Source organism: Heptranchias perlo, chromosome 35, assembly GCF_035084215.1.
Source record: "Heptranchias perlo isolate sHepPer1 chromosome 35, sHepPer1.hap1, whole genome shotgun sequence".
Taxonomy (NCBI): Eukaryota; Metazoa; Chordata; class Chondrichthyes; order Hexanchiformes; family Hexanchidae; genus Heptranchias; species Heptranchias perlo.
The window spans coordinates 2,367,334-2,389,367 of record NC_090359.1 but is presented as its reverse complement, the minus strand read 5'-3'; the positions used below and the strand labels follow the sequence as shown (position 1 = coordinate 2,389,367).

General features: G+C 48.7%; 1 protein-coding gene across 1 annotated transcript in view; it reads right to left on the bottom strand.

Annotated features, from left to right (window-relative positions):
- Positions 1–21,331, bottom strand: part of cldn15a (claudin 15a) — an 80,341-nt gene extending 59,010 nt beyond the window's left edge. Inside the window, exon 1 of the mRNA XM_067971698.1 lies at positions 20,915–21,331. Within this exon, the coding sequence (XP_067827799.1) occupies positions 20,915–21,128 (214 nt within the window). The 5' untranslated portion in view covers positions 21,129–21,331. The remainder of the gene's footprint in view (positions 1–20,914) is intronic.
- Between the last annotated feature and the right edge of the window lie 703 nt (positions 21,332–22,034).

The window sequence follows — 22,034 nt, the reverse complement described above, 5'->3', positions numbered from 1 at the left end:
TGGAACAAACCGGATACAACAGGGCCAGTCTGGTACAGGCCCTGTTGTAATGGAGAGGGACTGAAGGTGTGAATGGAGAGGGACTGAAGGTGTGAATGGAGAGGGACTGAAGGTGTGAATGGAGAGGGACTGAAGGTGTGAATGGAGAGGGACTGAAGGTGTGAATGGAGAGGTACTGAAGGTGTGAATGGAGAGGTAATGAAGGTGTGAATGGAGAGGTACTGAAGGTGTGAATGGAGAGGGACTGAAGGTGTGAATGGAGAGGGACTGAAGGTGTGAATGGAGAGGTACTGAATGTGTGAATGGAGAGGGACTGAAGGTGTGAATGGAGAGGGATTGAAGGTGTGAATGGAGAGGGACTGAAGGTGTGAATGGAGAGGGACTGAAGGTGTGAATGGAGAGGGACTGAAAGTGTGAATGGAGAGGGACTGAAGGTGTGAATGGAGAGGGATTGAAGGTGTGAATGGAGAGTGACTGAAGGTGTGAATGGAGAGGGACTGAAGGTGTGAATGGAGAGGGACTGAAGGTGTGAATGGAGAGGGACTGAAGGTGTGAATGGAGAGGTACTGAAGGTGTGAATGGAGAGGTACTGAAGGTGTGAATGGAGAGGGAATGAAGGTGTGAATGGAGAGGGACTGAAGGTGTGAATGGAGAGGGTTTGAAGGTGTGAATGGAGAGGTACTGAAGGTGTGAATGGAGAGGTACTGAAGGTGTGAATGGAGAGGGACTGAAGGTGTGAATGGAGAGGGACTGAAGGTGTGAATGGAGAGGGACTGAAGGTGTGAATGGAGAGGGACTGAAGGTGTGAATGGAGAGGTACTGAAGGTGTGAATGGAGAGGTAATGAAGGTGTGAATGGAGAGGTACTGAAGGTGTGAATGGAGAGGGACTGAAGGTGTGAATGGAGAGGGACTGAAGGTGTGAATGGAGAGGGACTGAAGGTGTGAATGGAGAGGTACTGAATGTGTGAATGGAGAGGGACTGAAGGTGTGAATGGAGAGGGATTGAAGGTGTGAATGGAGAGGGACTGAAGGTGTGAATGGAGAGGGACTGAAGGTGTGAATGGAGAGGGACTGAAAGTGTGAATGGAGAGGGACTGAAGGTGTGAATGGAGAGGGATTGAAGGTGTGAATGGAGAGTGACTGAAGGTGTGAATGGAGAGGGACTGAAGGTGTGAATGGAGAGGGACTGAAGGTGTGAATGGAGAGGGACTGAAGGTGTGAATGGAGAGGTACTGAAGGTGTGAATGGAGAGGTACTGAAGGTGTGAATGGAGAGGGAATGAAGGTGTGAATGGAGAGGGACTGAAGGTGTGAATGGAGAGGGTTTGAAGGTGTGAATGGAGAGGTACTGAAGGTGTGAATGGAGAGGTACTGAAGGTGTGAATGGAGAGGGACTGAAGGTGTGAATGGAGAGGGACTGAAGGTGTGAATGGAGAGGGACTGAAGGTGTGAATGGAGAGGGACTGAAGGTGTGAATGGAGAGGGACTGAAGGTGTGAATGGAGAGGTATTGAAGGTGTGAATGGAGAGGGACTGAAGGTGTGAATGGAGAGGGACTGAAGGTGTGAATGAAGAGGGACTGAAGGTGTGAATGGAGAGGGACTGAAGGTGTGAATGGAGAGGGACTGAAGGTGTGAATGGAGAGGGACTGAAGGTGTGAATGGAGAGGGACTGAAGGTGTGAATGGAGAGGTACTGAAGGTGTGAATGGAGAGGTACTGAAGGTGTGAATGGAGAGGGAATGAAGGTGTGAATGGAGAGGGACTGAAGGTGTGAATGGAGAGGTACTGAAGGTGTGAATGGAGAGGGACTGAATGTGTGAATGGAGAGGGACTGAAGGTGTGAATGGAGAGGGACTGAAGGTGTGAATGGAGAGGGACTGAAGGTGTGAATGGAGAGGGACTGAAGGTGTGAATGGAGAGGGACTGAAGGTGTGAATGGAGAGGTACTGAAGGTGTGAATGGAGAGGTACTGAAGGTGTGAATGGAGAGGGACTGAAGGTGTGAATGGAGAGGGACTGAAGGTGTGAATGGAGAGGGACTGATGGTGTGAATGGAGAGGTACTGAAGGTGTGAATGGAGAGGGACTGAATGTGTGAATGGAGAGGGACTGAAGGTGTGAATGGAGAGGGACTGAAGGTGTGAATGGAGAGGGACTGAAGGTGTGAATGGAGAGGGACTGAAGGTGTGAATGGAGAGGGACTGAAGGTGTGAATGGAGAGGTACTGAAGGTGTGAATGGAGAGGTACTGAAGGTGTGAATGGAGAGGGACTGAAGGTGTGAATGGAGAGGGACTGAAGGTGTGAATGGAGAGGGACTGATGGTGTGAATGGAGAGGGACTGAAGGTGTGAATGGAGAGGTACTGAAGTTATGAATGGAGAGGGACTGAAGGTGTGAATGGAGAGGGACTGAAGGTGTGAATGGAGAGGTACTGAAGTTATGAATGGAGAGGGACTGAAGGTGTGAATGGAGAGGTATTGAAGGTGTGAATGGAGAGGGACTGAAGGTGTGAATGGAGAGGGACTGAAGGTGTGAATGGAGAGGGACTGATGGTGTGAATGGAGAGGGACTGATGGTGTGAATGGAGAGGGACTGAAGGTGTGAATGGAGAGGTACTGAAGTTGTGAATGGAGAGGGGCTGAAGGTGTGAATGGAGAGGGACTGAAGGTGTGAATGGAGAGGGACTGAAGGTGTGAATGGAGAGGGACTGAATGTGTGAATGGAGAGGGACTGAAGGTGTGAATGGAGAGGGACTGAAGTTATGAATGGAGAGGGACTGAAGGTGTGAATGGAGAGGTATTGAAGGTGTGAATGGAGAGGGACTGAAGGTGTGAATGGAGAGGGACTGAAGGTGTGAATGGAGAGGGACTGAAGGTGTGAATGGAGAGGGACTGAAGGTGTGAATGGAGAGGGACTGAAGGTGTGAATGGAGAGGGACTGAAGGTGTGAATGGAGAGGGACTGAAGGTGTGAATGGAGAGGGACTGAAGGTGTGAATGGATAGGTATTGAAGGTGTGAATGGAGAGGGACTGAAGGTGTGAATGGAGAGGGACTGAAGGTGTGAATGGAGAGGGACTGATGGTGTGAATGGAGAGGGACTGAAGGTGTGAATGGAGAGGTACTGAAGTTGTGAATGGAGAGGGGATGAAGGTGTGAATGGAGAGGGACTGAAGGTGTGAATGGAGAGGGACTGAAGGTGTGAATGGAGAGGGACTGAATGTGTGAATGGAGAGGGACTGAAGGTGTGAATGGAGAGGTACTGAAGTTATGAATGGAGAGGGACTCAAGGTGTGAATGGAGAGGTATTGAAGGTGTGAATGGAGAGGGACTGAAGGTGTGAATGGAGAGGGACTGAAGGTGTGAATGGAGAGGTATTGAAGGTGTGAATGGAGAGGGACTGAAGGTGTGAATGGAGAGGGACTGAAGGTGTGAATGGAGAGGGACTGAAGGTGTGAATGGAGAGGGACTGAAGGTGTGAATGGAGAGGGACTGAAGGTGTGAATGGAGAGGGACTGAAGGTGTGAATGGAGAGGGACTGAAGGTGTGAATGGAGAGGGACTGAAGGTGTGAATGGAGAGGGACTGAAGGTGTGAATGGAGAGGGACTGAAGGTGTGAATGGAGAGGTATTGAAGGTGTGAATGGAGAGGGACTGAAGGTGTGAATGGAGAGGTATTGAAGGTGTGAATGGAGAGGGACTGAAGGTGTGAATGGAGAGGGACTGAAGGTGTGAATGAAGAGGGACTGAAGGTGTGAATGGAGAGGGACTGAAGGTGTGAATGGAGAGGGACTGAAGGTGTGAATGGAGAGGTACTGAAGGTGTGAATGGAGAGGTACTGAAGGTGTGAATGGAGAGGGAATGAAGGTGTGAATGGAGAGGGATTGAAGGTGTGAATGGAGAGGGACTGAAGGTGTGAATGGAGAGGGACTGAAGGTGTGAATGGAGAGGGACTGAAGGTGTGAATGGACAGGTATTGAAGGTGTGAATGGAGAGGTAATGAAGGTGTGAATGGAGAGGGACTGAAGGTGTGAATGGAGAGGGACTGAAGGTGTGAATGGAGAGGTACTGAAGGTGTGAATGGAGAGGGACTGAAGGTGTGAATGGAGAGGGACTGAAGGTGTGAATGGAGATGGACTGAAGGTGTGAATGGAGACGCACTGAAGGTGTGAATGGAGAAGGACTGAAGGTGTGAATGGAGAGGGACTGAAGGTGTGAATGGAGAGGGACTGAAGGTGTGAATGGAGAGGGACTGAAGGTGTGAATGGAGAGGTACTGAAGGTGTGAATGGAGAGGTACTGAAGGTGTGAATGGAGAGGGACTGAAGGTGTGAATGGAGAGGGACTGAAGGTGTGAATGAAGAGGGACTGAAGGTGTGAATGGAGAGGGACTGAAGGTGTGAATGGAGAGGTACTGAAGGTGTGAATGGAGAGGGACTGAAGGTGTGAATGGAGAGGTACTGAAGGTGTGAATGGAGAGGGACTGAAGGTGTGAATGGAGAGGTATTGAAGGTGTGAATGGAGAGGGACTGAAGGTGTGAATGGAGAGGTATTGAAGGTGTGAATGGAGAGGTAATGAAGGTGTGAATGGAGAGGGACTGAAGGTGTGAATGGAGAGGTACTGAAGGTGTGAATGGAGAGGGACTGAAGGTGTGAATGGAGAGGCACTGAAGGTGTGAATGGAGAGGGACTGAAGGTGTGAATGGAGAAGCACTGAAGGTGTGAATGGAGAGGGACTGAAGGTGTGAATGGAGAGGGACTGAAGGTGTGAATGGAGAGGTACTGATGGTGTGAATGGAGAGGGACTGAAGGTGTGAATGGAGAGGGACTGAAGGTGTGAATGGAGAGGTATTGAAGGTGTGAATGGAGAGGGATTGAAGGTGTGAATGGAGAGGGACTGAAGGTGTGAATGGAGAGGGACTGAAGGTGTGAATGGAGAGGGACTGAAGGTGTGAATGGAGAGGTATTGAAGGTGTGAATGGAGAGGGACTGAAGTTGTGAATGGAGAGGGACTGAAGGTGTGAATGGAGAGGGACTGAAGGTGTTAATGGAGAGGGACTGAAGGTGTGATTGGAGAGGGACTGAAGGTGTGAATGGAGAGGTACTGAAGGTGTGAATGGAGAGGGACTGAAGGTGTGAATGGAGAGGGACTGAAGGTGTGAATGGAGAGGGACTGAAGGTGTGAATGGAGAGGGACTGAAGGTGTGATTGGAGAGGGACTGAATGTGTGAATGGAGAGGGACTGAAGGTGTGAATGGAGAGGGACTGAAGGTGTGAATGGAGAGGTACTGAAGGTGTGAATGGAGAGGGACTGAAGGTGTGAATGGAGAGGGACTGAAGGTGTGAATGGAGAGGGACTGAAGGTGTGAATGGAGAGGGACTGAAGGTGTGAATGGAGAGGGAGTGAAGGTGTGAATGGAGAGGGACTGAAGGTGTGAATGGAGAGGGACTGAAGGTGTGAATGGAGAGGGACTGAAGGTGTGAATGGAGAGGTATTGAAGGTGTGAATGGAGAGGGACTGAAGGTGCGAATGGAGAGGTACTGAAGGTGCGAATGGAGAGGTATTGAAGGTGTGAATGGAGAGGGACTGAAGGTGTGAATGGAGAGGGACTGAAGGTGTGAATGGAGAGGTACTGAAGGTGTGAATGGAGAGGTACTGAAGGTGTGAATGGAGAGGGACTGAAGGTGTGAATGGAGAGGGACTGAAGGTGTGAATGGAGAGGGACTGAAGGTGTGAATGGAGAGGGACTGAAGGTGTGAATGGAGAGGGACTGAAGGTGTGAATGGAGAGGGACTGAAGGTGTGAATGGAGAGGGACTGAAGGTGTGAATGGAGAGGGACTGAAGGTGTGAATGGAGAGGGACTGAAGGTGTGAATGGAGAGGGACTGAAGGTGTGAATGGAGAGGGACTGAAGGTGTGAATGGAGAGGGACTGAAGGTGTGAATGGAGAGGGACTGAAGGTGTGAATGGAGAGGGACTGAAGGTGTGAATGGAGAGGGACTGAAGGTGTGAATGGAGAGGTATTGAAGGTGTGAATGGAGAGGGACTGAAGGTGTGAATGGAGAGGGACTGAAGGTGTGAATGGAGATGGACTGAAGGTGTGAATGGAGACGCACTGAAGGTGTGAATGGAGAGGGACTGAAGGTGTGAATGGAGAGGGACTGAAGGTGTGAATGGAGAGGTATTGAAGGTGTGAATGGAGAGGTAATGAAGGTGTGAATGGAGAGGGACTGAAGGTGTGAATGGAGATGGACTGAAGGTGTGAATGGAGAGGGACTGAAGGTGTGAATGGAGAGGGACTGAAGGTGTGAATGGAGACGCACTGAAGGTGTGAATGGAGAGGGACTGAAGGTGTGAATGGAGAGGTATTGAAGGTGTGAATGGAGAGGTAATGAAGGTGTGAATGGAGAGGGACTGAAGGTGTGAATGGAGAGGGACTGAAGGTGTGAATGGAGAGGTACTGAAGGTGTGAATGGAGAGGGACTGAAGGTGTGAATGGAGAGGGACTGAAGGTGTGAATGGAGAGGGACTGAAGGTGTGAATGGAGAGGGACTGAAGGTGTGAATGGAGAGGTACTGATGGTGTGAATGGAGAGGGACTGAAGGTGTGAATGGAGAGGGACTGAAGGTGTGAATGGAGAGGGACTGAAGTTGTGAATGGAGAGGGACTGAAGGTGTGAATGGAGAGGGACTGAATGTGTGAATGGAGAGGGACTGAAGGTGTGAATGGAGAGGGACTGAAGGTGTGAATGGAGAGGTACTGAAGGTGTGAATGGAGAGGTACTGAAGGTGTGAATGGAGAGGGACTGAAGGTGTGAATGGAGAGGGACTGAAGGTGTGAATGGAGAGGGACTGAAGGTGTGAATGGAGAGGGACTGAAGGTGTGAATGGAGAGGGACTGAAGGTGTGAATGGAGAGGGACTGAAGGTGTGAATGGAGAGGGACTGAAGGTGTGAATGGAGAGGTATTGAAGGTGTGAATGGAGAGGGACTGAAGGTGCGAATGGAGAGGTACTGAAGGTGTGAATGGAGAGGTATTGAAGGTGTGAATGGAGAGGGACTGAAGGTGTGAATGGAGAGGGACTGAAGTTGTGAATGGAGAGGTACTGAAGGTGTGAATGGAGAGGGATTGAAGGTGTGAATGGAGAGGGACTGAAGGTGTGATTGGAGAGGGACTGAAGGTGTGAATGGAGAGGTGCTGAAGGTGTGAATGGAGAGGGACTGAAGGTGTGAATGGAGAGGGACTGAAGGTGTGAATGGAGAGGGACTGAAGGTGTGAATGGAGAGGGACTGAAGGTGTGAATGGAGAGGTACTGAAGGTGTGAATGGAGAGGTACTGAAGGTGTGAATGGAGAGGGACTGAAGGTGTGAATGGAGAGGGACTGAAGGTGTGAATGGAGAGGGACTGAAGGTGTGAATGGAGAGGTACTGAAGGTGTGAATGGAGAGGGACTGAAGGTGTGAATGGAGAGGGACAGAAGGTGTGAATGGAGAGGGACTGAAGGTGTGAATGGAGAGGGACTGAAGGTGTGAATGGAGAGGGACTGAAGGTGTGAATGGAGAGGGACTGAAGGTGTGAATGGAGAGGGACTGAAGGTGTGAATGGAGAGGTATTGAAGGTGTGAATGGAGAGGTACTGAATGTGTGAATGTAGAGGGACTGAAGGTGTGAATGGAGAGGGACAGAAGGTGTGAATGGAGAGGTATTGAATGTGTGAATGGAGAGGGACTGAAGGTGTGAATGGAGAGGCACTGAAGGTGTGAATGGAGAGGGATTGAATGTGTGAATGGAGAGGGACTGAATGTGTGAATGCAGAGGTATTGAAGTTGTGAATGGAGAGGTACTGAAGGTGTGAATGGAGAGGGACTGAAGGTGTGAATGGAGAGGAACTGAAGTTGTGAATGGAGAGGTAATGAAGGTGTGAATGGAGAGGTACTGAAGGTGTGAATGGAGAGGAACTGAAGGTGTGAATGGAGAGGGACTGAAGGTGTGAATGGAGAGGTATTGAATGTGTGAATATAGAGGGATTGAAGGTATGAATGGAGAGGTATTGAAGGTGTGAATGAAGAGGGACTGAAGGTGTGAATGGAGAGGAACTGAAGGTGTGAATGGAGAGGGACTGAAGGTGTGAATGGAGAGGAACTGAAGGTGTGAATGGAGAGGTATTGAAGGTGTGAATGGAGAGGTACTGAAGGTGTGAATGGAGAGGAACTGAAGGTGTGAATGGAGAGGGACTGAAGGTGTGAATGGAGAGGTATTGAATGTGTGAATGTAGAGGGATTGAAGGTGTGAATGGAGAGGTATTGAAGGTGTGAATGAAGAGGGACTGAAGGTGTGAATGGAGAGGGACTGAAGGTGTGAATGGAGAGGGACTGAAGGTGTGAATGGAGAGGGACTGAAGGTGTGAATGGAGAGGGACTGAAGGTGTGAATGGAGAGGTAATGAAGGTGTGAATGGAGAGGGACTGAAGGTGTGAATGGAGAGGTACTGAAGGTGTGAATGGAGAGGGACTGAAGGTGTGAATGGAGAGGTACTGAAAGTGTGAATGGAGAGGGACTGAAGGTGTGAATGGAGAGGTACTGAAGGTGTGAATGGAGAGGTACTGAAGGTGTGAATGGAGAGGGACTGAAGGTGTGAATGGAGGGGGACTGAAGGTGTGAATGGAGCGGTACTGAAGGTGTGAATGGAGAGGGACTGAAGGTGTGAATGGAGAGGGACTGAAGGTGTGAAAGGAGAGGGACTGAAGGTGTGAATGGAGAGGTATTGAATGTGTGAATGTAGAGGGATTGAAGGTGTGAATGGAGAGGTATTGAAGTTGTGAATGGAGAGGGACTGATGGTGTGAATGGAGAGGTACTGAAGGTGTGAATGAAGAGGGACTGAAGGTGTGAATGGAGAGGTACTGAAGGTGTGAATGAAGAGGGACTGAAGGTGTGAATGGAGAGGGACTGAAGGTGTGAATGGAGAGGGACTGAAGGTGTGAATGGAGAGGTCCTTAAGTTGTGAATGGAGAGGTACTGAAGTTGTGAATGGAGAGGGACTGAAGGTGTGAATGGAGAGGTACTGAAGGTGTGAATGGAGAGGTACTGAAGGTGTGAATGGAGAGGGACTGAAGGTGTGAATGGAGAGGGACTGAAGGTGTGAATGGAGAGGGATTGAAGGTGTGAATGGAGAGGTACTGAAGGTGTGAATGGAGAGGTACTGAAGGTGTGAATGGAGAGGGACTGAAGGTGTGAATGGAGAGGGTCTGAAGGTGTGATTGGAGAGGGACTGAAGGTGTGAATGGAGAGGCACTGAAGGTGTGAATGGAGAGGGACTGAAGGTGTGAATGGAGAGGGACTGAAGGTGTGAATGGAGAGGGACTTAAGGTGTGAATGGAGAGGGACTGAAGGTGTGAATGGAGAGGGACTGAAGGTGTGAATGGAGAGGTAATGAAGGTGTGAATGGAGAGGGACTGAAGGTGTGAATGGAGAGGGACTGAAGGTGTGAATGGAGAGGGACTGAAGGTGTGAATGGAGAGGGACTGAATGTGTGAATGGAGAGGTATTGAAGGTGTGAATGGAGAGGGACTGAAGGTGTGAATGGAGAGGGACTGAAGGTGTGAATGGAGAGGGACTGAAGGTGTGAATGGAGAGGAACTGAAGGTGTGAATGGAGAGGTACTGAATGTGTGAATGGAGAGGTGTTGAAGGTGTGAATGGAGAGGGACTGAAGGTGTGAATGGAGAGGTAATGAAGGTGTGAATGGAGAGGGACTGAAGGTGTGAATGGAGAGGGTCTGAAGGTGTGATTGGAGAGGGACTGAAGGTGTGAATGGAGAGGCACTGAAGGTGTGAATGGAGAGGGACTGAAGGTGTGAATGGAGAGGGACTGAAGGTGTGAATGGAGAGGGACTTAAGGTGTGAATGGAGAGGGACTGAAGGTGTGAATGGAGAGGGACTGAAGGTGTGAATGGAGAGGTAATGAAGGTGTGAATGGAGAGGGACTGAAGGTGTGAATGGAGAGGGACTGAAGGTGTGAATGGAGAGGGACTGAAGGTGTGAATGGAGAGGGACTGAATGTGTGAATGGAGAGGTATTGAAGGTGTGAATGGAGAGGGACTGAAGGTGTGAATGGAGAGGGACTGAAGGTGTGAATGGAGAGGGACTGAAGGTGTGAATGGAGAGGAACTGAAGGTGTGAATGGAGAGGTACTGAATGTGTGAATGGAGAGGTGTTGAAGGTGTGAATGGAGAGGGACTGAAGGTGTGAATGGAGAGGTAATGAACGTGTGAATGGAGAGGTAATGAAGGTGTGAATGGAGAGGTAATGAAGGTGTGAATGGAGAGGTAATGAAGGTGTGAATGGAGAGGGACTGAAGGTGTGAATGGAGAGGGACTGAAGGTGTGAATGGAGAGGTAATGAAGGTGTGAATGGAGAGGTAATGAAGGTGTGAATGGAGAGAGACTTAAGGTGTGAATGGAGAGGTACTGAAGGTGTGAATGGAGAGGGACTGAAGGTGTGAATGGAGAGGAAATGAAGGTGTGAATGGAGAGGTACTGAAGGTGTGAATGGAGAGGGACTGAAGGTGTGAATGGAGAGGGACTGAAGGTGTGAATGGAGAGGTACTGAATGTGTGAATGGAGAGGTGTTGAAGGTGTGAATGGAGAGGGACTGAATGTGTGAATGGAGAGGTGTTGAAGGTGTGAATGGAGAGGGACTGAAGGTGTGAATGGAGAGGTAATGAAGGTGTGAATGGAGAGGTAATGAAGGTGTGAATGGAGAGGGACTGAAGGTGTGAATGGAGAGGGACTGAAGGTGTGAATGGAGAGGTAATGAAGGTGTGAATGGAGAGGTAATGAAGGTGTGAATGGAGAGAGACTTAAGGTGTGAATGGAGAGGTACTGAAGGTGTGAATGGAGAGGGACTGAAGGTGTGAATGGAGAGGAAATGAAGGTGTGAATGGAGAGGTACTGAAGGTGTGAATGGAGAGGGACTGAAGGTGTGAATGGAGAGGGACTGAAGGTGTGAATGGAGAGGGACTGAAGGTGTGAATGGAGAGGTCCTGAAGTTGTGAATGGAGAGGTACTGAAGTTGTGAATGGAGAGGTACTGAAGGTGTGAATGGAGAGGGACTGAAGGTGTGAATGGAGAGGTACTGAAGGTGTGAATGGAGAGGTACTGAAGGTGTGAATGGAGAGGTACTGAAGGTGTGAATGGAGAGGGACTGAAGGTGTGAATGGAGAGGGACTGAAGGTGTGAATGGAGAGGGACTGAAGGTGTGAATGGAGAGGTACTGAAGGTGTGAATGGAGAGGGACTGAAGGTGTGAATAGAGAGGGTCTGAAGGTGTGATTGGAGAGGGACTGAAGGTGTGAATGGAGAGGCACTGAAGGTGTGAATGGAGAGGTACTGAAGGTGTGAATGGAGAGGGACTGAAGGTGTGAATGGAGAGGGACTGAAGGTGTGAATGGAGAGGTCCTTAAGTTGTGAATGGAGAGGTACTGAAGGAGTGAATGGAGAGGGACTGAAGGTGTGAATGGAGAGGTACTGAAGGTGTGAATGGAGAGGGACTGAAGGTGTGAATGGAGAGGGACTGAAGGTGTGAATGGAGAGGGACTGAAGGTGTGAATGGAGAAGGACTGAAGGTGTGAATGGAGAGGGACTGTAGGTGTGAATGGAGAGGTACTGAAGGTGTGAATGGAGAGGGACTGAAGGTGTGAATGGAGAGGGACTGAAGGTGTGAATGGAGAGGGACTGAAGGTGTGAATGGAGAGGTATTGAAGGTGTGAATGGAGAGGGACTGAAGGTGTGAATGGAGAGGGACTGAAGGTGTGAATGGAGAGGGACTGAAGGTGTGAATGGAGAGGGACTGAAGGTGTGAATGGAGAGGGACTGAAGGTGTGAATGGAGAGGGACTGAAGGTGTGAATGGAGAGGGACTGAAGGTGTGAATGGAGAGGGACTGAAGGTGTGAATGGAGAGGTATTGAAGCTGTGAATGGAGAGGGACTGAAGGTGTGAATGGAGAGGGACTGAAGGTGTGAATGGAGAGGGACTGAAGGTGTGAATGGAGAGGGACTGAAGGTGTGAATGGAGAGGGACTGAAGGTGTGAATGGAGAGGGAATGAAGGTGTGAATGGAGAGGTATTGAAGGTGTGAATGGAGAGGGACTGAAGGTGTGAATGGAGAGGTACTGAAGGTGTGAATGGAGAGGGACTGAAGGTGTGAATGGAGAGGGACTGAAGGTGTGAATGGAGAGGGACTGAAGGTGTGAATGGAGAGGGACTGATGGTGTGAATGGAGAGGTACTGAAGGTGTGAATGGAGAGGGACTGAAGGTGTGAATGGAGATGTATTGAAGGTGTGAATGGAGAGGGACTGAAGGTGCGAATGGAGAGGTACTGAAGGTGTGAATGGAGAGTGACTGAAGGTGTGAATGGAGAGGGACTGAAGGTGCGAATGGAGAGGTACTGAAGGTGTGAATGGAGAGGTAATGAAGGTGTGAATGGAGAGGGACTGAAGGTGTGAATGGAGAGGTACTGAAGGTGTGAATGGAGAGGTACTGAAGGTGTGAATGGAGAGGTACTGAAGGTGTGAATGGAGAGGGACTGAAGGTGTGAATGGAGAGGGACTGAAGGTGTGAATGGAGAGGTACTGAAGGTGTGAATGGAGAGGGCCTGAAGGTGTGAATGGAGAGGGACTGAAGGTGTGAATGGAGAGGTAATGAATGTGTGAATGGAGAGGGTCTGAAGGTGTGAATGGAGAGGTATTGAAGTTGTGAATGGAGAGGCACTGAAGGTGTGAATGGAGAGGGACTGAAGGTGTGAATGGAGAGGGACTGAAGGTGTGAATGGAGAGGGACTGAAGGTGTGAATGGAGAGGGACTGAAGGTGTGAATGGAGAGGGACTGAAGGTGTGAATGGAGAGGTATTGAAGGTGTGAATGGAGAGGGACTGAAGGTGTGAATGGAGAGGGAATGAAGGTGTGAATGGAGAGGTACTGAAGGTGTGAATGGAGAGGTACTGAAGGTGTGAATGAAGAGAGACTGAAGGTGTGAATGGAGAGGGACTGAAGGTGTGAATGGAGAGGTACTGAAGGTGTGAATGGAGAGGTCCTGAAGGTGTGAATGGAGAGGGACTGAAGGTGTGAATGGAGAGGTACTGAAGGTGTGAATGAAGAGAGACTGAAGGTGTGAATGGAGAGGGACTGAAGGTGTGAATGGAGAGGTATTGAAGGTGTGAATGGAGAGGCACTGAAGGTGTGAATGGAGAGGTACTGAAGGTGTGAATGGAGAGGTACTGAAGGTGTGAATGAAGAGAGACTGAAGGTGTGAATGGAGAGGGACTGAAGGTGTGAATGGAGAGGTACTGAAGGTGTGAATGGAGAGGTCCTGAAGGTGTGAATGGAGAGGGACTGAAGGTGTGAATGCAGAGGGACTGAAGGTGTGAATGGAGAGGTATTGAAGGTGTGAATGGAGAGGGACTGAAGGTGTGAATGGAGAGGGAATGAAGGTGTGAATGGAGAGGTATTGAAGGTGTGAATGGAGAGGCACTGAAGGTGTGAATGGAGAGGTACTGAAGTTGTGAATGGAGAGGGACTGAAGGTGTGAATGGAGAGGGACTGAAGGTGTGAATGGAGAGGGACTGAAGGTGTGAATGGAGAGGGACTGAAGGTGTGAATGGAGAGGGACTGAAGGTGTGAATGGAGAGGTACTGAAGGTGTGAATGGAGAGGGACTGAAGGTGTGAATGGAGAGGGACTGAAGGTGTGAATGGAGAGGGACTGAATGTGTGAATGGAGAGGGACTGAATGTGTGAATGGAGAGGTACTGAATGTGTGAATGGAGAGGCACTGAAGGTGTGAATGGAGAGGGACTGAAGGTGTGAATGGAGAGGGACTGAAGGTGTGAATGGAGAGGTACTGAATGTGTGAATGGAGAGGTACTGAAGGTGTGAATGGAGAGGCACTGAATGTGTGAATGGAGAGGGACTGAAGGTGTGAATGGAGAGGTACTGAATGTGTGAATGTAGAGGTACTGAAGGTGTGAATGGAGAGGTACTGAAGGTGTGAATGGAGAGGGACTGAAGGTGTGAATGGAGAGGGACTGAAGGTGTGAATGGAGAGGGACTGAAGGTGTGAATGGAGAGGGACTGATGGTGTGAATGGAGAGGGACTGAAGGTGTGAATGGAGAGGTACTGAAGGTGTGAATGGAGAGGGACTGAAGGTGTGAATGGAGAGGGACTGAAGGTGTGAATGGAGACGCACTGAAGGTGTGAATGGAGAGGGACTGAAGGTGTGAATGGAGAGGGACTGAAGGTGTGAATGGAGAGGGACTGAAGGTGTGAATGGAGAGGGACTGAATGTGTGAATGGAGAGGGACTGAAGGTGTGAATGGAGAGGTACTGAAGGTGTGAATGGAGAGGGACTGAATGTGTGAATGGAGAGGGACTGAATGTGTGAATGGAGAGGGACTGAAGGTGTGAATGGAGAGGGACTGAAGGTGTGAATGGAGAGGGACTGAAGGTGTGAATGGAGAGGGACTGAAGGTGTGAATGGAGAGGGACTGAATGCGTGAATGGAGAGGGACTGAAGGTGTGAATGGAGAGGTACTGAAGGTGTGAATGGAGAGGGACTGAATGTGTGAATGGAGAGGGACTGAATGTGTGAATGGAGAGGGACTGAAGGTGTGAATGGAGAGGGACTGAAGGTGTGAATGGAGAGGGACTGAAGGTGTGAATGCAGAGGGTCTGAAGGTGTGAATGGAGAGGGACTGAAGGTGTGAATGGAGAGGGACTGAAGGTGTGAATGGAGAGGGACTGAAGGTGTGAATGGAGAGGGACTGAAGGTGTGAATGGAGAGGTATTGAAGGTGTGAATGGAGAGGGACTGAAGGTGTGAATGGAGAGGGACTGAAGGTGTGAATGGAGAGGGACTGAAGGTGTGAATGGAGAGGGACTGAAGGTGTGAATGGAGAGGGACTGAAGGTGTGAATGGAGAGGTATTGAAGGTGTGAATGGAGAGGGACTGAAGGTGTGAATGGAGAGGTACTGAAGGTGTGAATGGAGAGGGACTGATGGTGTGAATGGAGAGGTATTGAATGTGTGAATGGAGAGGGACTGAAGGTGTGAATGGAGAGGGACTGAAGGTGTGAATGGAGAGGGACTGAAGGTGTGAATGGAGAGGCACTGAAGGTGTGAATGGAGAGGGACTGAAGGTGTGAATGGAGAGGGACTGAAGGTGTGAATGGAGAGGTACTGAAGGTGTGAATGGAGAGGGACTGAAGGTGTGAATGGAGAGGTATTGAAGGTGTGAATGGAGAGGGACTGAAGGTGTGAATGGAGAGGTATTGAAGGTGTGAATGGAGAGGGACTGATGGTGTGAATGGAGAGGGGCTGAAGGTGTGAATGGAGAGGTATTGAATGTGTGAATGGAGAGGGACTGAAGGTGTGAATGGAGAGCTACTGAAGGTGTGAATGGAGAGGGACTGAAGGTGTGAATGGAGAGGTAATGAAGGTGTGAATGGAGACGCACTGAAGGTGTGAATGGAGAGGGACTGAAGGTGTGAATGGAGAGGTATTGAATGTGTGAATGGAGAGGGACTGAAGGTGAGAATGGAGAGGTACTGAAGGTGTGAATGGAGAGGGACTGAAGGTGTGAATGGAGAGGGACTGAATGTGTGAATGGAGAGGGACTGAATGTGTGAATGGAGAGGGACTGAAGGTGTGAATGGAGAGGTACTGAAGGTGTGAATGGAGAGGGACTGAATGTGTGAATGGAGAGGGACTGAAGGTGTGAATGGAGAGGTACTGAAGGTGTGAATGGAGAGGGACTGAATGTGTGAATGGAGAGGTACTGAATGTGTGAATGGAGAGGGACTGAAGGTGTGAATGGAGAGGGACTGAAGGTGTGAATGGAGAGGGACTGAAGGTGTGAATGGAGAGGGACTGAAGGTGTGAATGGAGAGGGACTGAAGGTGTGAATGGAGAGGGACTGAAGGTGTGAATGGAGAGGTATTGAAGGTGTGAATGGAGAGGGACTGAAGGTGTGAATGGAGAGGGACTGAAGGTGTGAATGGAGAGGTACTGAAGTTGTGAATGGAGAGGTATTGAAGGTGTGAATGGAGAGGGACTGAATGTGTGAATGGAGAGGGACTGAATGTGTGAATGCAGAGGGACTGAAGGTGTGAATGGAGAGGGACTGATGGTGTGAATGGAGAGGTATTGAATGTGTGAATGGAGAGGGACTGAAGGTGTGAATGGAGAGGGACTGAAGGTGTGAATGGAGAGGGACTGAAGGTGTGAATGGAGAGGGACTGAAGGTGTGAATGGAGAGGGATTGAAGGTGTGAATGGAGAGGCACTGAAGGTGTGAATGGAGAGGGACTGAAGGTGTGAATGGAGAGGGACTGAAGGTGTGAATGGAGAGGGACTGAAGGTGTGAATGGAGAGGTACTGAAGGTGTGAATGGAGAGGGACTGAAGGTGTGAATGGAGAGGTATTGAAGGTGTGAATGGAGAGGGACTGAATTTGTGAATGGAGAGGTATTGAAGGTGTGAATGGAGAGGGACTGAATGTGTGAATGGAGAGGTACTGAAGGTGTGAATGGAGGAATGGAGAGGGACTGAAGGTGTGAATGGAGAGGGACTGAAGGTGTGAATGGAGAGGGACTGAAGGTGTGAATGGAGAGGTACTGAAGGTGTGAATGGAGAGGCGCTGAAGGTGTGAATGGAGAGGTACTGAAGGTGTGAATGGAGAGGGACTGAAGGTGTGAATGGAGAGGTACTGAAGGTGTGAATGGAGAGGGACTGAAGGTGTGAATGGAGAGGGACTGAAGGTGTGAATGGAGAGGGACTGAAGGTGTGAATGGAGAGGGACTGAAGGTGTGAATGGAGAGGTACTGAAGGTGTGAATGCAGAGGTAATGAAGGTGTGAATGTAGAGGGACTGAAGGTGCGAATGGAGAGGTACTGAAGGTGTGAATGGAGAGGTACTGAAGGTGTGAATGGAGAGGTATTGAAGTTGTGAATGGAGAGGGACTGAAGGTGTGAATGGAGAGGTAATGAAGGTGTGAATGGAGAGGTATTGAATGTGTGAATGGAGAGGGACTGAAGGTGTGAATGGAGAGGTACTGAAGGTGTTAATGGAGAGGCTCTGAATGTGTGAATGGAGAGGGACTGAAGGTGTGAATGGAGAGGGACTGAATGTGTGAATGGAGAGGGACTGAAGGTGTGAATGGAGAGGGACTGAATGTGTGAATGGAGAGGGACTGAAGGTGTTAATGGAGAGGCTCTGAAGGTGTGAATGGAGAGGGACTGAAGGTGTGAATGGAGAGGGACTGAAGGTGTTAATGGAGAGGCTCTGAAGGTGTGAATGGAGAGGGACTGAAGGTGTGAATGGAGAGGGACTGAAGGTGTGAATGGAGAGGGACTGAAGGTGTGAATGGAGAGGGACTGAAGGTGTGAATGGAGAGGTACTGAAGGTGTGAATGGAGAGGGACTGAAGGTGTTAATGGAGAGGCTCTGAAGGTGTGAATGGAGAGGGACTGAAGGTGTGAATGGAGAGGTACTGAAGGTGTGAATGGAGAGGTATTGAATGTGTGAATGGAGAGGGTCTGAAGGTGTGAATGGAGAGGTATTGAAGTTGTGAATGGAGAGGCACTGAAGGTGTGAATAGAGAGGGACTGAAGGTGTGAATGGAGAGGGACTGAAGGTGTGAATGGAGAGGGACTGAAGGTGTGAATAGAGAGGGACTGAAGGTGTGAATGGAGAGGGACTGAAGGTGTGAATGGAGGGGGACTGAAGGTGTGAATGGAGAGGGACTGAAGTTGTGAATGGAGAGGTACTGAAGGTGTGAATGGAGAGGGACTGAAGGTGTGAATGGAGAGGGACTGAAGTTGTGAATGGAGAGGGACTGAAGGTGTGAATGGAGAGGTACTGAAGGTGTGAATGGAGAGGTACTGAATGTGTGAATGGAGAGGTACTGAAGGTGTGAATGGAGAGGTATTGAAGGTGTGAATGGAGAGGGACTGAAGGTGTGAATGGAGAGGTACTGAAGGTGTGAATGGAGAGGGACTGAAGGTGTGAATGGAGAGGGACTGAAGGTGTGAATGGAGAGGGACTGAATGTGTGAATGGAGAGGTACTGAAGGTGTGAATGGAGAGGGACTGAAGGTGTGAATGGAGAGGGACTGAATGTGTGAATGGAGAGGGACTGAAGGTGTGAATGGAGAGGGACTGAAGGTGTAAATGGAGAGGGACTGAAGGTGTGAATGGAGAGGTAATGAAGGTGTGAATGGAGAGGGACATAAGGTGTGAATGGAGAGGTATTGAATGTGTGAATGGAGAGGGACTGAAGGTGTGAATGGAGAGGTATTGAAGGTGTGAATGGAGAGGGACTGAAGGTGTGAATGGAGAGGGACTGAAGGTGTGAATGGAGAGGTACTGAATGTGTGAATGGAGAGGGACTGAAGGTGTGAATGGAGAGCCATCGCACGTTGCAATCAGAGAAATCAATGAAAACTCGCAAACTTGCTCATCCGCCCAGCTGGAAAGTAACTAATTATACCGCCAAACAGGGACACTTAAAATACCAGGTCTAAACTAAGTTTCAATAGTAATTTCTTAATGACTGCCGAACAACTAAAAATTAAACTTTAAAAATGTGCAGTCTCATATTACTCCTTATTTTAATAGTTTTTGGCCATCAAAAAAAAATGTTTTAATTGAATTATTTTCTTTAACTTTTCCCTTGTGTTTCTTTAATTTATCTCAATTATTTCTTTGGCTTTTTATTTTAGAAAGTTACATTTTATATTGACAATGACTTGCAGAACACTAACTTTAAATGAATGAAGTCTCCTTGCCTGCTTGTGGGCGGGACTTCTCCTCCTGATTGATTTTGTGGGCATGTCTTCTATTCTCACAGACTGCTCTGTGCGAATCACCTTACGCTGCTCAGAGGCTGAGTTGATTGCGCACAATTTTTTAAAAGTTCAAAGTCAAGCAAGCCGGCAGTACATTCATGAATTTAATTCTCAGGAGCTGCAGCGAGTGTTGCCTCACTGCTCTGCGCAAGTCCTGGCCCACAATCTAACAACCAATAGGTAGCACTTCATCCAAAATTAATCTGAAAGACAACACATTAAAATAACCACAAGCACACATCGAACCACCCAATTCCCAAACCACCTAACCCTAAAGACTGAACATCCAATCAAACCACCTAAACCCACACCATCCAACATTCAATCCCCAAACATCGAGACTGACGTTAGACACCTTACTCCTGAGAAGCAGCTGCAGAACATGGGAGTGTTTACAAATTTAGAAGCGATCCCCTAAAAGCCAGCTTAGATTAACGACTTTCTACATGGTTTGCCCAGCGACACCAGATGTCAGCAAATCCAAGGATTGGATAAGTATTTGCCAAACATTTTGATAGAGGGGGATGAGAGGAATTGTGAGATATGACATTTCCTTGACATTGAAACCTGTCAGATGGAATGTCGTGGTCTTTTTATTCCTGTACATGCCAATAGTCGGGTCGTTAAACAGTGAACATCAGAGAGATAATCCCAACAAGCAACGAAAGTAGAAATCTCAGCATCCAACTCTGAAAACACAATGCGATCTCACAGCCTCAACTCCAGGCAATTTAACTGGAACAACCAACCCAGCCCTAACTCCAAGTAACGGGCTGCAAACAAACAACACTTGGACCCAGCCCCTAACCGACAAACCCAAACCAGCCTTTGTATTAGTATCAGCTTTAGTGGCCTCTTTTTGTATATCTGCCTCTTGTTCTGCTTGTACTGTTGTCGATCTCTCACTCTGTGTATGATGCTGTTTGCCTCTTCCTCTCTGTGACTTTGTTATTCACAGTTTTATAGAATCATAGAATGATTACAGCAGGCCATTTGGCCCGTCGAGCCCGTGCCGGCTCTTTGTAAGACCAATCCAGTTAGTCCCATTCCCCCACTCTTTCCCCTACCCTGCAATTTTTTTCCTTTCAAGTATTTCTTCAATTCCTTTTTGAAAGTTACTATTGAATCTGCTTCCAACACCCTTTCAGGCAGTGAATTCCAGATCCTAACTACTCGCTGTGTAAAAAGGTTTTTCCTCATGTCGCCTTTGGTTCTTTTGCCAATCACCTTAAATCTGTCCCCTCTGGTTCTCGACCCTTCCACCAATGGGAACAGTTTCTCTTTATTTACTTTATCTAAACCAGTCATGATTTTGAACACTTCAATCAAATCTCCTCTCAACCTTCTCTGTTCCAAGGAGAACAACCCCAGCTTCTCCAGTCTATCCACGTAACTAAAGTCCCTCATCCCTGGAATCATTCTAGTAAATCTCTTCTGCACCCTCTCTAAGGCCTTCACATCTTTCCTAAAGTGCGGTGCCCAGAACTGGACACAATACTCCAGTTGTGGTCGAACCAGTGTTTTATAAAGGTTCATCATAACTTCCATACTTTTGTACTCTCTGCCTCTATTTATAAAGCCCAGGATCCCGTATGCTTTTTTAACCACTTTCTCAACCTGCCCTGCCGCCTTAAACGATTTGTTCACATATACCCCCAGATCTCTCTGTTCCTGTACCCCTTTTAGAGTTGTGCCCTCTAGTTTATATTGTCTCTCCTCATTCTTCCTGCCAAAATGTATCACTTCGCACTTCTCTGTGTTAAATTTCACCCACGTGTCCGCCCATTCCACCAGCCTGTCTATATCCTCTTGAAGTCTATCACTATCCTCCTCACTGTTCATTACACTTCCAAGTTTTGTGTCATCTACACCCGAGTCCAAGTCATTAATATATATCAAGAAAAGCAGTGGTCCCAGCACTGACCTAGAGCAGCTCCTTTTCCCACCCACATCTCACCCTTTATCTCTTTCCCCCCTTCTCTCACCTCTTTCCTGCTCTTGCCCTTTCTTTCTCTCTCACATTCTGAAAGTACCTGAGAGCCCGAACAGGCTGAGGAAGTTCCTACAGTTATAAACCCCTGTCGAGTCGCTGGCGCAGCTCTTCCACAGGTTTTCGTATATGGTGGAGGTGGTGATGACACTTCCATCCAGGCTTGAAACTCTCCATTGATCCAGCCCCAGGGTGACGCTGATCAGGATCCAGCCACCGAGACCCAGCAAGAAACCCATCGCGTCTAGAGCGGACATTGTTGAAGAGCAGCACAAGGGCTGGCGAAGCAAGGCTGGTACAAGGGTTTAACTCGGGTTAGTTGAAGTTGAGTGCTGACTCGGGTTAGTTGAAGTTGAGTGCTGACTCGGGTTAGTTGAAGTTGAGTGCTGACTCGGGTTAGTTGAAGTTGAGTGCTGACTCGGGTTAGTTGAAGTTGAGTGCTGACTCGGGTTAGTTGAAGTTGAGTGCTGACTCGGGTTAGTTGAAGTTGAGTGCTGACTCGGGTTAGTTGAAGTTGAGTGCTGACTCGGGTTAGTTGAAGTTGAGTGCTGACTCGGGTTAGTTGAAGTTGAGTGCTGACTCGGGTTAGTTGAAGTTGAGTGCTGACTCGGGTTAGTTGAAGTTGAGTGCTGACTCGGGTTAGTTGAAGTTGAGTGCTGACTCGGGTTAGTTGAAGTTGAGTGCTGACTCGGGTTAGTTGAAGTTGAGTGCTGACTCGGGTTAGTTGAAGTTGAGTGCTGACTCGGGTTAGTTGAAGTTGAGTGCTGACTCGGGTTAGTTGAAGTTGAGTGCTGACTCGGTCACATCCACTTTCCCTTGAACTCACCTGGTGAGGTGTTGTAAATGACGTCAGGTGTTCCAGCCCTGATCCGAAAAGAAACCCAAGAAAGCTCTCCAGCAACTCCTAATGGGGACATTTCCCAGAGACAGGGTCCAGCCTGGCCCCCACGGTCTACAGTGATGGTGTTCAGACCCTTCACCTGGACAGCTCCTGTGTTTCGAATCTAAAATATAATATTGTTTCTGTAAACACATCAATCCCAATGTGCAGAGAATCCGAATTAATCTGGAATCAGACACCTCGAACTGAATTTCTTTCCCTGTGATTTTCTGTCATGTTTTGGAGTTTATAAACTGGATATTCATCAGGTTCATCCTCTTCT